The sequence below is a fragment of the Acanthochromis polyacanthus genome, chromosome 5 (genome assembly GCF_021347895.1).
Source record: "Acanthochromis polyacanthus isolate Apoly-LR-REF ecotype Palm Island chromosome 5, KAUST_Apoly_ChrSc, whole genome shotgun sequence".
NCBI classification, from domain to species: Eukaryota; Metazoa; Chordata; class Actinopteri; family Pomacentridae; genus Acanthochromis; species Acanthochromis polyacanthus.
The window spans coordinates 44185287-44201364 of NC_067117.1; the positions used below are offsets into that span (position 1 = coordinate 44185287).

Here is a 16078-nt window from a genome sequence, read left to right on the forward strand (position 1 = left end):
TCACACCGAGAAGCCGTTCTGATTGGCTTGTAGAAATGACCACTTTTCACTCCCTGATGATACCAGTCCCCAGAGGACCAATCAGCTTCCAGAGACACACAGATGTTTGGCAATTTTATTACGCATCATCATCAGCCAGGTGACATCATCAGTCACCTGTAACAGTCGTACACCTTGTTCTGATTGGCCGGTTTACTGCACATTTTAAACACAGTAAATAAAAACAACAGGGTTTCCATGGCAACAGCTCAGAGGTCCTGGAACAGGGCGGAGTAGAAGGCAGGCTCAGAGCGGCGGCACCGGTACCGATGGATGATGTCACTGATGGCGTGTTTCCGTCTGATGTGAGGCGGGGGGGCGGAGTCACTGTCCAGCCGTCGCCTATGGCAACCATTGATCACCATCTCTCTGAGCAGGAAACCTGGAGGTAGACAGACAGGTAGAGAGAGAGACAGGTAGAGAGAGAGACAGGTAGAGAGAGACAGGTAGAGAGAGAGAGGCAGGTAGAGAGACAGACAGGTAGAGAGAGAGAGACAAGTAGAGAGAGAGACAGGTAGAGAGAGACAAGTAGAGAGAGAGACAGATAAATAGAGAGATAAACAGACAGACAGACACACAGACAGACAGACAGACAGACCTACCCAGTGACCTCATGCTGACTACACTCCCGCTGACCAGTGGGACGGCCAGGCTGAATTTGCTGGAGCCGTTTCCATGGAGACAGACGGAGTAGAGTCCAGTTTTCAGCGGATGGATGAAGACCAGCTGGACGTCTGATGGACTGAAGGACGGACATTAGGTCTGTTTGGTACGTTCAGGGTTTTAATAAAGAACAAAGCGGTCTGAGATTTACCTGGACTCTGTCTGGGTCCTGGTCTGGGTCCTGTGCTCTGACATCAGCTCCTTCAGGGGGAAACTCTCTGAAACACAGAGATGGAGATGCCGGACCAGGATAGATATGGATCTGGTTTTAGTAGGGATTAAAGAGCTGCAGAAAGCTGAGGGACATCAAACACATCACTGTCTAACAGGAACAAAGGTCTGAGGAGGAACCAGAATCCTGGCTGACCAGATGGAGAAGAGGAACATTCCAGTAGGAGAACATCTAGAGAACAATATCACACCAGAGCTTCTCCACTAGAACCAAAAGGAACCAGGACCTGGACAATGTGAAGCCAGCAGAACAAAGGAGGAACTCAAGAACCTCACCTTAGTTCCACTGAGTTCCTGCTGTGGATCCTGAATTCAATCTGTAGTCAGTAATCTGATATCAGAGCAGATACTCTACTGATGGAAGTAATCTGATTACTGTGAGGGGATACAGTGATGCAGTATAGGAGTTATCAGAGTAACTTCAGTTAGTGATAATGATAGACAATAATTATGCTAATTATATAATTATTCTAATTAGCCTATAGGTGTGTATTTATGATGTCATTAATGAGTCATAATAAATAATAAATATTTTACCGATGTCCTCAAAGCGTTCGACCCAAACGATCATCAGCTGGCAGCCGGAACCAAGAACCGGAGAACCCAACTTTATGTCTACAACTGGACAGGTCTGGACAGACAGGTAAGAGACAGACAGACAGACAGGTAAGAGACAGACAGACAGACAGACAGACAGGTAAGAGACAGACAGACAGACAGACAGACAGGTAAGAGACAGACAGACAGGTAAGAGACAGACAGACAGACAGACAGACAGACAGGTAAGAGACAGACAGACAGGTAAGAGACAGACAGACAGACAGACAGGTAAGAGACAGACAGACAGACAGGTAAGAGACAGACAGACAGACAGACAGACAGGTAAGAGACAGACAGGTAAGAGACAGACAGACAGACAGACAGACAGACAGACAGGTAAGAGACAGACAGACAGACAGGTAAGAGACAGACAGACAGACAGACAGACAGACAGGTAAGAGACAGACAGACAGACAGGTAAGAGACAGACAGACAGACAGACAGACAGGTGAGAGATAAACAGGTAATTAGGTGTTTCCATACTGTGGAGTTGGGGGCGGAGTCAGGGTGATTCTGCAGGTCAGATGGTGACTCATTCAGTGGCTCCGCCTCCTCTGAAGTCTTTGACCAATCGAATGCTTCTAACAGAGAGAAATACATGAAATGATCATGACTCTGACTCTCTCTACTCAGGTGTGAACGACACTTTAAAACACTCCCACTGCTGTGACCTCAGAGTGACATCATCACTGACTGTGTGATGGCGACGGGACGATGAAAGTGATGTCTGTCAGGGCGTCGGAGAACATCAGGACAAACGTCCGTCCATCAAACACGTCCCCTCCACTGTCTCCCAGCACAGCACGGAACTCTGGGAGACACAGACAACCAATCGGCTTCAGGGACACCTGGGTGACCTCAGAGCACCATCAGCTAATCACATCACTAACCTGAGCGGCTGCTGTGAGCCCCGCCCCCCTGCTGCTGCCCCACCTGCACCGGCCAACCGAGAGACGACAGCAGGTCCAGGAAGTGAGACTGGACGCTGCAGCGAGACTCCACGTTCCTCAGGACCTACAGAGACAGACGGGTGAGAAAGACAGGTGAGAGACAGTCAGGTGAGACAGACAGGAGAGACAGACAGGTGAGACAGTCAGGTGAGAGACAGTCAGGTGAGAGACAGACAGACAGGTGGACCTCAGCAGCTGTCCTCTGTCCTGCTCTCAAGTAGAAGATGAAGGCGGAGTCACAGTTTCTGGGCGGCAGCTTGTCCAATCGTCTCAGACTCTCAGAGAAACCAGGAAGAGACGAGTCCAGAGAGACAAGGTGGGCGGGGACACCGCTGATACCTGGATCCTACAGAGAGACAGACAGGTGAGACAGGTGAGACAGGTCTAGACCAGAGAACAGACTGTCTTAGAGTGCTTTCACACATACGCCTTTTGGTCCGCTTAAAGCGGACTGGAGTCCGCAACACCAGCAAGTACGGTTCATTTGGGCTGGTGTGAAAGCAGACCAGATGTTTTTGGTGCGGACTAAAGAACCGGACTGAGACCACCTTCGAGAGGTGGTCTCAGTCCGCTTCTATGTGAACTCCAGTTTGGTTCGCTCCTGCTGAGAACACAAACCTGTCTCCATTCAGACCGGCTTGATGGTGCAGCAGACTTTTTGGTCTACGGGAGCTTCCGTAGCCAAAAACGACTGTGTAATGTTCTCGTACTGAATGCCAGCTTCATGCTGGAACAACAGCAGTATTTGTGCTTGCTGCATAAAGCAACGATACGAATATATGGCAACAAAAACGAACAGGAGAGCATAGTTCATTGTTTACGAATAAACCTCGATCCATGGAATGTTTTCTTCCGGGATTTTTCCCTCTTCACATGCTGCACCAATCAGCGTTCACCTACGTCATCTAAAACACCTTATTTTTCTGAACAGCGCCACCAAACGACTGGGGGGAGATATAACATTCATCGTAGTTGGTTCAACTGCGAAAACACTGGTGTGAATGCGAACTGAACCAGTTGAAATTAGCAACATTGTAACAACTTTTGGGTCCAAATGAACCACTCTAATGGACTAACAGGTGTGAAAGCACCCTTATGTCCTCCGTACCTTCACGCTGTCAGGTGTCAGGAGGCCCAAGTGGGACAGGAAGAGTCTCGCTGTCTGGAACCGGGTAGCTAAGGGCGGTGGCCTACAGGTTGTCATGACGACCGAACGACCGCTGACTATTGGCCGAGCTTCAATCTGCTGCTGTCTCCTCAACGCTGCTCGCAGACACTCCAGCTGCTGCTGCACCTGTCAGAGGACGAGGTGGTCACACCTGATCACACCTGATTACACCTGATCACACTCATCTCACACCTTGTTCTGGCTGACCCACAGTCTGGTTCTGGTTCTAATTCTGGTTCTGGTTCTTACCTGCTCTGTTGCGGTTTCTTGCAGAGCTGGAATGCTCCGGTCTGCTCTAACTGGAGGAACTCTGTCCATGTTTTCAGGAAACAGCTGATGTTTGACAGGACTTCGTATCCCTGCATCCTCCTGGGTTCCCCGGCTCTGTTCTGAGATCGGAGATTGCTGCATTCGATACACAAACAGGAGAGAAAAATCACTGATATGAAGCCTGTGAAGGATTCTACTCTTCAAAGTGCCTCAATGATGTATTGTATGTATTGTTGTTTTCGGTTTATTTTACTGTTCTACTGGTATTTCTGACATGTTTGTGCTTTCATCCTCTTTGCTGCTGGAACTGTGGGGCTAAAATAGGACTCATTATCAGCAGAATGTTCAGACTGCTGAGCTGCAGCACAAAGTCTGAGCCTCTACAGGCGTTAAGGTCGCCTCTACTTTAAGGTTGTTACCTCTACTTTAAGGTTGTTACCTGAACTTTAGGTTGTTACCTGAACTTTTAGGTTGTTACCTGAACTTTTAGGTTGTTACCTGTACTTTTATGTTGTTACCTGAACTTTTAGGTTGTTACCTGAACTTTTATGTTGTTACCTGAACTTTTAGGTTGTTACCTGAACTTTTAGGTTGTTACCTGTACTTTAAGGTTGTTATCTGTACTTTTAGGTTGTTACCTGAACTTTTATGTTGTTACCTGAACTTTTAGGTTGTTACCTGAACTTTTATGTTGTTACCTGAACTTTTAGGTTGTTATCTGTACTTTTAGGTTGTTACCTGAACTTTTAGGTTGTTACCTGAACTTTTAGGTTGTTACCTGTACTTTTATGTTGTTACCTGTACTTTTAGGTTGTTACCTGTACTTTAAGGTTGTTACCTGTACTTTTAGGTTGTTACCTGTACTTTAAGGTTGTTACCTGTACTTTAAGGTTGTTATCTGTACTTTAAGGTTGTTACCTGAACTTTTAGGTTGTTACCTGAACTTTTAGGTTGTTATCTGTACTTTAAGGTTGTTACCTGAACTTTTAGGTTGTTACCTGAACTTTTAGGTTGTTACCTGTACTTTAAGGTTGTTACCTGTACTTTTAGGTTGTTACCTGAACTTTTAGGTTGTTACCTGAACTTTTAGGTTGTTATCTGTACTTTAAGGTTGTTACCTGAACTTTTAGGTTGTTACCTGAACTTTTAGGTTGTTACCTGAACTTTTAGGTTGTTATCTGTACTTTAAGGTTGTTACCTGAACTTTTAGATTGTTACCTGAACTTTTAGGTTGTTACCTGAACTTTTAGGTTGTTACCTCTACTTTTATGTTGTTACCTGTACTTTAAGGTTGTTACCTGTACTTTTAGGTTGTTACCTGTACTTTAAGGTTGTTACCTGTACTTTAAGGTTGTTATCTGTACTTTAAGGTTGTTACCTGAACTTTTAGGTTGTTACCTGAACTTTTAGGTTGTTATCTGTACTTTAAGGTTGTTACCTGAACTTTTAGGTTGTTACCTGAACTTTTAGGTTGTTACCTGTACTTTAAGGTTGTTACCTGTACTTTTAGGTTGTTACCTGAACTTTTAGGTTGTTACCTGAACTTTTAGGTTGTTATCTGTACTTTAAGGTTGTTACCTGAACTTTTAGGTTGTTACCTGAACTTTTAGGTTGTTACCTGTACTTTAAGGTTGTTACCTGTACTTTAAGGTTGTTATCTGTACTTTAAGGTTGTTACCTGAACTTTTAGGTTGTTACCTGAACTTTTAGGTTGTTATCTGTACTTTAAGGTTGTTACCTGAACTTTTAGGTTGTTACCTGAACTTTTAGGTTGTTACCTGTACTTTAAGGTTGTTACCTGAACTTTTAGGTTGTTACCTCTACTTTTAGGTTGTTACCTGTACTTTAAGGTTGTTACCTGTACTTTAAGGTTGTTACCTGTACTTTTAGGTTGTTACCTGTACTTTTAGGTTGTTACCTCTACTTTAAGGTTGTTACCTCTACTTTAAGGTTGTTACCTGAACTTTTAGGTTGTTACCTGTACTTTTATGTTGTTACCTGAACTTTTAGGTTGTTACCTGTACTTTTAGGTTGTTACCTGTACTTTTAGGTTGTTACCTCTACTTTAAGGTTGTTATCTGTACTTTTAGGTTGTTACCTCTACTTTAAGGTTGTTACCTGTACTTTTAGGTTGTTACCTGTACTTTTAGGTTGTTACCTGTACTTTTATGTTGTTACCTGAACTTTTATGTTGTTACCTATACTTTTATGTTGTTACCTGTACTTTAAGGTTGTTACCTCTACTTTAAGGTTGTTAACTGTACTTTTATGTTGTTACCTGTACTTTTATGTTGTTACCTGTACTTTAAGGTTGTTACCTCTACTTTAAGGTTGTTACCTCTACTTTAAGATTGTTACCTGAACTTTTAGGCTGTTACCTGAACTTTTAGATTGTTACCTGAACTTTTAGGCTGTTACCTGAACTTTTAGGCTGTTACCTGAACTTTTAGGTTGTTACCTGAACTTTTAGATTGTTACCTGAACTTTTAGGCTGTTACCTGAACTTTTATGTTGTTACCTGAACTTTTATGTTGTTACCTATACTTTTATGTTGTTACCTGTACTTTAAGGTTGTTACCTCTACTTTAAGGTTGTTACCTGTACTTTTAGGTTGTTACCTATACTTTTATGTTGTTACCTGTACTTTAAGGTTGTTACCTCTACTTTAAGGTTGTTACCTGTACTTTTATGTTGTTACCTGTACTTTTATGTTGTTACCTGTACTTTAAGGTTGTTACCTCTACTTTAAGGTTGTTACCTCTACTTTAAGGTTGTTACCTCTACTTTAAGATTGTTACCTCTACTTTTAGGTTGTTACCTCTACTTTAAGATTGTTACCTCTACTTTTAGGTTGTTACCTCTACTTTAAGATTGTTACCTGAACTTTTAGGCTGTTACCTGAACTTTTAGATTGTTACCTGAACTTTTAGGCTGTTACCTGAACTTTTAGGCTGTTACCTGAACTTTTAGGCTGTTACCTGAACTTTTAGGCTGTTACCTGAACTTTTAGGTTGTTACCTGAACTTTTAGGTTGTTACCTGTACTTTTAGGTTGTTACCTGAACTTTTAGGTTGTTACCTGTACTTTTATGTTGTTACCTGAACTTTTAGGTTGTTACCTGTACTTTTATGGTGTTACCTGTACTTTTAGGTTGTTACCTCTACTTTAAGGTTGTTACCTGTACTTTTAGGTTGTTACCTGAACTTTTAGGTTGTTACCTGTACTTTTAGGTTGTTACCTGTACTTTTAGGTTGTTACCTCTACTTTAAGGTTGTTACCTCTACTTTAAGGTTGTTACCTGAACTTTTAGGTTGTTACCTGTACTTTTATGTTGTTACCTGTACTTTTAGGTTGTTACCTGTACTTTTAGGTTGTTACCTGTACTTTTAGGTTGTTACCTGAACTTTTATGTTGTTACCTGTACTTTTATGTTGTTACCTGTACTTTAAGGTTGTTACCTCTACTTTAAGGTTGTTAACTGTACTTTTATGTTGTTACCTGTACTTTTATGTTGTTACCTCTACTTTAAGGTTGTTACCTGTACTTTTAGGTTGTTACCTCTACTTTTAGGTTGTTACCTCTACTTTAAGATTGTTACCTCTACTTTAAGATTGTTACCTCTACTTTTAGGTTGTTACCTCTACTTTAAGATTGTTACCTCTACTTTAAGATTGTTACCTCTACTTTTAGATTGTTACCTGTACTTTTAGGTTGTTACCTGAACTTTTAGGCTGTTACCTGAACTTTTAGATTGTTACCTGAACTTGAAGGTTGTTACCTGTACTTTTAGGTTGTTACCTGTACTTTAAGATTGTTACCTCTACTTTTAGATTGTTACCTGAACTTTTAGATTGTTACCTGAACTTTTAGGCTGTTACCTGAACTTTTAGGTTGTTACCTGTACTTTAAGGCTGTTACCTGAACTTTTAGATTGTTACCTGAACTTTTAGATTGTTACCTGAACTTTTAGGCTGTTACCTGTACTTTGAGGTTGCTACCTGTACTTTTAGGCTGTTACCTCTACTTTTAGGTTGTTACCTGAACTTTTAGGCTGTCACCTGAACTTTTAGATTGTTACCTGTACTTTAAGGCTGTTACCTGTGTCTGTGCTCGTCCACCTCTGGGCTGCAGGTGGAGCTCCAGAGTCCAAATGTGACGTCCTGACGGTCCTCTGATCAATACTGTGAGCGACGGATACGGAGCTGCACATACGATCAATATCATCAATCATTGCTGGGCCAAAGTACTAAAATATGTACTGAATAATACCACAGTATATGTTTAGTACTGCAGTATATATTGGATACTACAGTATGTGTTGGGGTACCACACTCTGTGTTGGATTCTACAGTATCTGCTGGATACTGCACATTGTGTTCAGTACTACAGTAAGTGTTGGAGTACTACAGAATGTGTAGTAGTGATACAATGTGTGTTGGATACTACAGTATGTGTTAGAGTACTTCAGGTACTATGGTTCCCAGTCTGGTTCTGGGTATAAAGTCTGGACTCACCCTGTTCAGGTCCTGATCCTTGTTCCAGCATGGCCAGAATGACGGAGCTTTCAACCACAAAATATCTGAACTTCTTCAGGCTGCTGTCACTTAAAGCAGAGCAGCCAATCAGAGCGTCTTCACTCAGTGACCCGCCAACGAACGGGAACGCCTCCGAAACCTGCATAATACTGAGATACCAGCACCAAGAGACCAGAACCGGGTCGGACACTGTGAGAACCTGAGATCCAGGACTGACTCCAGTCTGAGCACCTGATCCAGATCAAGCTGAACCAGGTGTGTGACCACACAGACAAGAATCCCAGATGTTCTTCTGAGAACATCAGAGTCAAAGGACATTTCTGAACAACAACATTACGTCTGAATGGAGAAGACCAGAAGTGTTTGATTTGCTCACCAGCTCAGCGTGGCCTCAGCCGCCTCCTTCACCCTCAGAGAGGCCGGGTTAAGGTCCTTCTCCTCTTTACGCTTCACTTCCTGTTCCTGTCGGGACTTACTGCCTGAAATTCCCAATTCCACAATCTCTAGGACCTCCAACAGACACTCCTGAAAACACACACATGCACCACACCTTACCTGGTGGTAAGTTACCTGGCGGTCAGCTACCTGGCGGTCAGTTACCTGGTGGTCCAGCAGGGCGGGGTGTTGGGTTAACCAGACATTCAGACAGTAGAAAGCGGCGACGATGATGGAGTGCAGATCTCTGGAGTGAAGCTGAGGAGGACGACTGCACTGGAACACGATGTAGGTACAAACGGAGCTGACCGCCCGCCTCCTCTCCACCTCGTCCACCTGAACCTGCACCTGCAGGACGACAGCACAGCGTCACAGGGAGGCGTTTGTTCATAAGTACTGAGAAGAAGAGAGACCAGGTTTGATCTGAGTTTGTGTCCGTGTCCACCTTGGCCAGTCCTCCCAGTACTTCCAGTGCTGACAGACAAACTGCTGAGTCATTCCTCCACTGAGATGTCAGACGCTGAGTCAGGGAACGCACAAACTGAACCCACAGAACTGCCGCTGCATCTGATTGAACAGCTAGTTACCATGGCAAAACACGCAGAGTTACCATCAGGGTTCCATGACATGACTGATCAACAATTCAGTTGAAGAAGTAATAAAAACTATTCATGTCTTCGTGGAAGTACCTGGTCCTCTGGTCCATCTGTTCCCACTGGTCCCCCCCGCTGTCCGTCTGGGTTTGGCTCCACTATGCTGGGACTCAGGTTCCTGCAAACACAGATGGATTCAATGCATCTGTGTAAAAGCCTTTTAGCGCCCCCTGGATCCCGCTGAAGGAACTTTCCTGAAGGACATCAGTGAAATGATCCAGAATTTCCACAGTTACTGAAGAATCAGGGAGAGGAAACCAAAGACTTTGTCTCGTATTTAAACTGAACATAGTCATCATCCATCCATCCATCCATCCATCCATCCATCCATCCATCCACCGCTTTATCCTCACTAGGGTCATGGGGGGTGCTAGAGTCTATCCCAGCTGACTCTGGTGAAGGCAGGGGACACCCTGGACAGGTCACCAGTCTGTCACAGGGCTACATATACAGACACACAATCACACTCACATTCACACCTACGGACAATTTAGAGTCATCAATTAACCTCAGCATGTTTTTGGACTGTGGGAGGAAGCCGGAGTACCCGGAGAAAACCCACGCATGCACAGGGAGAACATGCAAACTCCATGCAGAAAGATCCCAGGCCGGGATTTGAACCGGGGATTTTTGCTGCAAGGCCAAAGTGCTAACCACAACTGCACTGTGCAGCCCCATATTCATTATATGATGAAATATTCTAAAGATCATTCCATCTCAGATCAACATATTTTTAGAACAGTTTCTGCTCAAATGCCTCTGGATGGACTGATGTTTCTACAGCATATCGATATTTGGAGAGATGTGTGTAGTTTCAGACTGATGTATCAAATGAAGACAGATGTGGACAGAGTCTGTGGACATCGGGAACCTCACCTGCTGGGTTTGTCCTGCGACCTCAAACAGAGCAGAGTCCTGAACCACGTTCAGCATCGCCGCTACAGAAACACCAGATCAGAAATCAATAAGACTGAACAGCCAGACCAGCAGATCAGGACCTGACTCTGGATCCTAATAAGAACCTGATCCAAGATCAGGGACTGATCCAGGTCAGTGGATGATGAAGGATCAGGAACTCACCCAGGAGGAGCTGTGTGTTGGATGTGTCCGTCTCCGTCTGCAGAGCTCCAATCAGAACACTGATGAGGCGGGGCTTCAGAGACAGAAAGCGACCTGCTATGACATCATCAGCACTGAACCTCCCATCTACTAAGACCTGAGTGCACACAGGTGAATGTTACTGTGATTGTGGTCCAGGTATCACCGCTACGTGCAGGTAAGTGGGAGGTTACCTCTGATTGGAGGAATCCAAACTGCAGAGGGAGGGGCAGCAGGGACAGCAGGATGAGGATGGAGGCTCGCCTTAAATCCACCACACTCACTAATTGTTTGAACCTCAGCAGCTCTCTGGGAAACGGACACAGACACAGTTACCTGAAGAGATCAGGTGCTTCCAGACTTCATGAGTGCAGGTACAACACACGTGACCCAGAAATGTTTAAAGGTTTTTTGTTCTAGTGAAACTGGAACCCATAAAAAATAAGCAGACTGGGTTAGACGTCATGGACCAGGAGTCTGAGATCTGAGACAAGGATTCAGAGACCATGTTCTGTTTTGACAGAAGTAATGCTACCAGTAGTGGTACTGTTTACCGTGTACTGGTACTACCGTGTACTGGTACTACCGTACACTGGTACTACCGTACACTGGTACTACCGTGTACTGGTACTACCGTGTACTGGTACTACCGTGTACTGGTACTACCGTACACTGGTACTACCGTACACTGGTACTACCGTACAGTGGTACTACCGTATACTGGTACTACCGTATAGTGGTACTACCGTGTACTGGTACTACCGTATACTGGTACTACCGTATACTGGTACTACCGTATAGTGGTACTACCGTACACTGGTACTACCGTACACTGGTACTACCGTACACTGGTACTACCGTACACTGGTACTACCGTACAGTGGTACTACCGTATACTGGTACTACCGTATAGTGGTACTACCGTGTACTGGTACTACCGTGTACTGGTACTACCGTGTACTGGTACAACCGTGTACTGGTACTACCGTATACTGGTACTACCGTGTACTGGTACTACCGTGTACTGGTACTACCGTATACTGGTACAACCGTGTACTGGTACTACCGTGTACTGGTACTACCATGTACTGGTACTACCGTGTACTGGTACTACCGTATACTGGTACTACCGTGTACTGGTACTACCGTATACTGGTACTACCGTATAGTGGTACTACCGTATAGTGATACTGCTGTATACTGGTACTACCGTGTACTGGTACAACCGTGTACTGGTACTACCGTATAGTGGTACTACCGTACACTGGTACTACCGTATACTGGTACTACCGTACACTGGTACTACCGTATACTGGTACTACCGTGTACTGGTACTACCGTATAGTGGTACTGCCGTATAGTGGTACTACCGTGTACTGGTACTACCGTATACTGGTACTACCGTGTACTGGTACTACCGTATAGTGGTACTGCTGTATACTGGTACTACCGTGTACTGGTACTACCGTGTACTGGTACTACCGTATACTGGTACTACCGTGTACTGGTACTACCGTATAGTGGTACTGCCGTATAGTGGTACTACCGTGTACTGGTACTACCGTATAGTGGTACTGCTGTATACTGGTACTACCGTGTACTGGTACTACCGTGTAACTGGTACTACCGTATACTGGTACTACCGTGTACTGGTACTACCGTATAGTGGTACTGCCGTATAGTGGTACTACCGTGTACTGGTACTACCGTAAAGTGGTACTGCTGTATACTGGTACTACCGTGTACTGGTACTACCGTGTACTGGTACTACCGTATACTGGTACTACCGTGTACTGGTACTACCGTATAGTGGTACTGCCGTATAGTGGTACTACCGTATACTGGTACTAACGTATACTGGTACTACTGTATAGTGGTACTACTGTATACTGGTACTACTGTATACTGGTACTACCGTATACTGGTACTACCGTGTACTGGTACTACCGTATAGTGGTACTGCCGTATAGTGGTACTACCGTATACTGGTACTAACGTATACTGGTACTACTGTATAGTGGTACTACCGTATACTGGTACTACCGTATACTGGTACTACTGTATAGTGGTACTACTGTATAGTGGTACTACTGTATACTGGTACTACTGTATACTGGTACTACCGTATACTGGTACTACGTACACTGGTACTACCGTATAGTGATACTGCTGTATACTGGTACTACCGTGTACTGGTACAACCGTGTACTGGTACTACCGTGTACTGGTACAACCGTGTACTGGTACTACCGTGTACTGGTACTACCGTATAGTGGTACTACCGTGTACTGGTACTACCGTATACTGGTACTACCGTGTACTGGTACTACTGTATAGTGGTACTACCGTATACTGGTACTACTGTATAGTGGTACTACCGTATACTGGTACTACTGTATAGTGGTACTACCGTATACTGGTACTACCGTACACTGGTACTACCGTATAGTGGTACTACCGTACACTGGTACTACCGTATAGTGGTACTACCGTACACTGGTACTACTGTATAGTGGTACTACTGTATAGTGGTACTACCGTATACTGGTACTACCGTATACTGGTACTACCGTATAGTGGTACTACCGTACACTGGTACTACTGTATAGTGGTACTACCGTACACTGGTACTACCGTATACCGGTACTACCGTATACTGGTACTACCGTATACCGGTACTACCGTATACTGGTACTACCGTATAGTGGTACTGCTGTATACTGGTACTTCCGTGTACTGGTACTACCGTATAGTGGTACTACCGTATAGTGGTACTGCCGTATACTGGTACTACCGTGTACTGGTACTACCGTATAGTGGTACTGCCGTATAGTGGTACTACCGTATACTGGTACTACCGTATACTGGTACTACCGTATAGTGATACTGCTGTATACTGGTACTACCGTGTACTGGTACTACCGTGTACTGGTACTAACGTATAGTGGTACTACCGTATACTGGTACTACCGTGTACTGGTACTACAGTATACTGGTACTACCATGTACTGGTACTACCGTATAGTGGTACTGCTGTATAGTGGTACTGCCGTATAGTGGTACTGCTGTATACTGGTACTACCGTATACTGGTACTACCGTATAGTGGTACTGCCGTATAGTGGTACTGCTGTATACTGGTACTACCGTATACTGGTACTACCGTGTACTGGTACTACAGTATACTGGTACTACCATGTACTGGTACTACCGTATAGTGGTACTACCGTATAGTGGTACTGCCGTATAGTGGTACTGCCGTATACTGGTACTACCGTATAGTGGTACTACCGTATAGTGGTACTACTGTATAGTGGTACTACTGTATACTGGTACTACTGTATAGTGGTACTACCGTATACTGGTACTACTGTATACTGGTACTACTGTATAGTGGTACTACCGTATAGTGGTACTACCGTACAGTTGTACTACTGTATACTGGTACTACCGTATAGTGGTACTACTGTATAGTGGTACTACTGTATACTGGTACTACTGTATACTGGTACTACCGTATACTGGTGCTACTGTATCGTGGTACTACCGTATAGTGGTACTACTGTATAGTGGTACTACTGTATAGTGGTACTACCGTACAGTTGTACTACTGTATACTGGTACTACCGTATAATGGTACTACTGTATAGTGGTACTACCGTATAGTGGTACTACTGTATACTGGTACTACTGTATAGTGGTACTACCGTATAGTGGTACTACCGTACAGTTGTACTACTGTATACTGGTACTACCGTATAGTGGTACTACTGTATAGTGGTACTACTGTATAGTGGTACTACTGTATAGTGGTACTACCGTATACTGGTACTACCGTATAGTGGTACTACCGTATACTGGTACTACTGTATACTGGTACTACCGTATACTGGTACTACTGTATACTGGTACTACCGTATACTGGTACTACTGTATAGTGGTACTACCGTATAGTGGTACTACTGTATAGTGGTACTACTGTATAGTGGTACTACCGTATAGTGGTACTACTGTATACTGGTACTACCGTGTACTGGTACTACTGTATAGTGGTACTACCGTATAGTGGTACTACTGTATAGTGGTACTACTGTATAGTGGTACTACCGTATAGTGGTACTACTGTATACTGGTACTACCGTGTACTGGTACTACCGTACAGTTGTACTACCGTATACTGGTACTACCGTATAGTGGTACTACTGTATAGTGGTACTACTGTATAGTGTACTACCGTGTACTGGTACTACCGTATACTGGTACTACCGTATAGTGGTACTACCGTATAGTGGTACTACCGTATAGTGGTACTACTGTATACTGGTACTACCGTGTACTGGTACTACCGTATACTGGTACTACCGTATAGTGGTACTACCGTATAGTGGTACTACCGTATAGTGTACTACTGTATAGTGGTACTACCGTATAGTGGTACTACCGTATACTGGTACTACCGTATACTGGTACTACCGTTATAGTGTACTACCGATAGTGGTACTACCGTATAGTGTACTACCGTATACTGTACTACCGTTACTGGTACTACCGGTATACTGTACTACCGTATAGTGGTACTACCGTATAGTTGGTACTACCGTATAGTGGTACTACCGTATAGTGGTACTACTGTATAGTGGTACTACCGTGTACTGGTACTACCGTATACTGGTACTACCGTATAGTGGTACTACCGTACAGTTGTACTACCGTATACTGGTAACTACCGTATAGTGGTACTACTGTATATGGTACTACTGTATAGTGGTACTACCGTGTACTGGTACTACCGTATACTGGTACTACGTATAGTGGTACTACCGTATAGTGGTACTACCGTATAGTGGTACTACTGTATACTGGTACTACCGTGTACTGGTACTACCGTATACTGGTACTACCGTATAGTGGTACTACCGTATAGTGGTACTACCGTATAGTGGTACTACTGTATAGTGGTACTACCGTATAGTGGTACTACCGTATACTGGTACTACCGTTATACTGGTACTACCGTATACTGGTACTACCGTATAGTGGTACTACCGTACTACCGTATAGTGTACTACCGTATACTGGTACTACCGTATACTGGTACTACCGTATTACTGGTACTACCGTATAGTGGTACTACCGTATAGTGGTACTACCGTATAGTGGTACTACCGGTATAGTGGTACTACTGTATACTGGTACTACCGTGTACTGGTCTACCGTATACTGGGTACTACCGTATAGTGGTACTACCGTATAGTGGTACTACCGTATAGTGGTACCTACTGTATAGTGGTACTACCGTATACTGGTACTACCTTATAGTGGTACTACCGTATAGTAGTACTACTGTACACGCTGTATGTGCAGTACTCGTACTTGTCGAGCAGCACATTCTCCAGAGCAGAGATGAAGGAGGGGAGCAACAGGTTGACTCCTCTCA

At 44.1% G+C, this 16078-nt stretch overlaps 2 protein-coding genes and 1 long non-coding RNA gene across 3 annotated transcripts in view; 1 reads left to right on the plus strand and 2 right to left on the minus strand.

Moving 5' to 3' along the window:
* Nucleotides 1-101: 101 nt before the first annotated feature.
* LOC127534191 (ral GTPase-activating protein subunit beta-like) lies at nt 102-11179 on the minus strand. The gene is made up of 17 exons (XM_051948755.1): nt 10625-11179; nt 10421-10482; nt 9581-9662; nt 9337-9470; nt 8833-9239; nt 8436-8605; nt 8020-8123; nt 3901-4056; nt 3592-3777; nt 2671-2829; nt 2424-2547; nt 2228-2344; nt 2017-2114; nt 1471-1564; nt 854-920; nt 642-781; nt 102-421 (listed from the first exon to the last, which is right to left on the minus strand). Exons 2-17 carry the CDS (start codon nt 10475-10477, stop codon nt 249-251), a joined length of 2268 nt encoding a protein of 755 aa, XP_051804715.1. The 5' UTR covers nt 10478-10482; nt 10625-11179; the 3' UTR covers nt 102-248.
* LOC127534197 (uncharacterized) lies at nt 1480-1974 on the plus strand. The gene is made up of 3 exons (XR_007942232.1): nt 1480-1576; nt 1681-1815; nt 1893-1974. It is a non-coding gene; the product is annotated as an uncharacterized LOC127534197 (long non-coding RNA).
* The window catches only part of LOC127534179 (homeodomain-interacting protein kinase 1-like), a 15726-nt gene continuing 10745 nt past the window's right edge, over nt 11098-16078 (minus strand). Inside the window, exon 5 of the mRNA XM_051948727.1 lies at nt 11098-11126. Within this exon, the coding sequence (XP_051804687.1) occupies nt 11098-11126 (29 nt within the window). The remainder of the gene's footprint in view (nt 11127-16078) is intronic.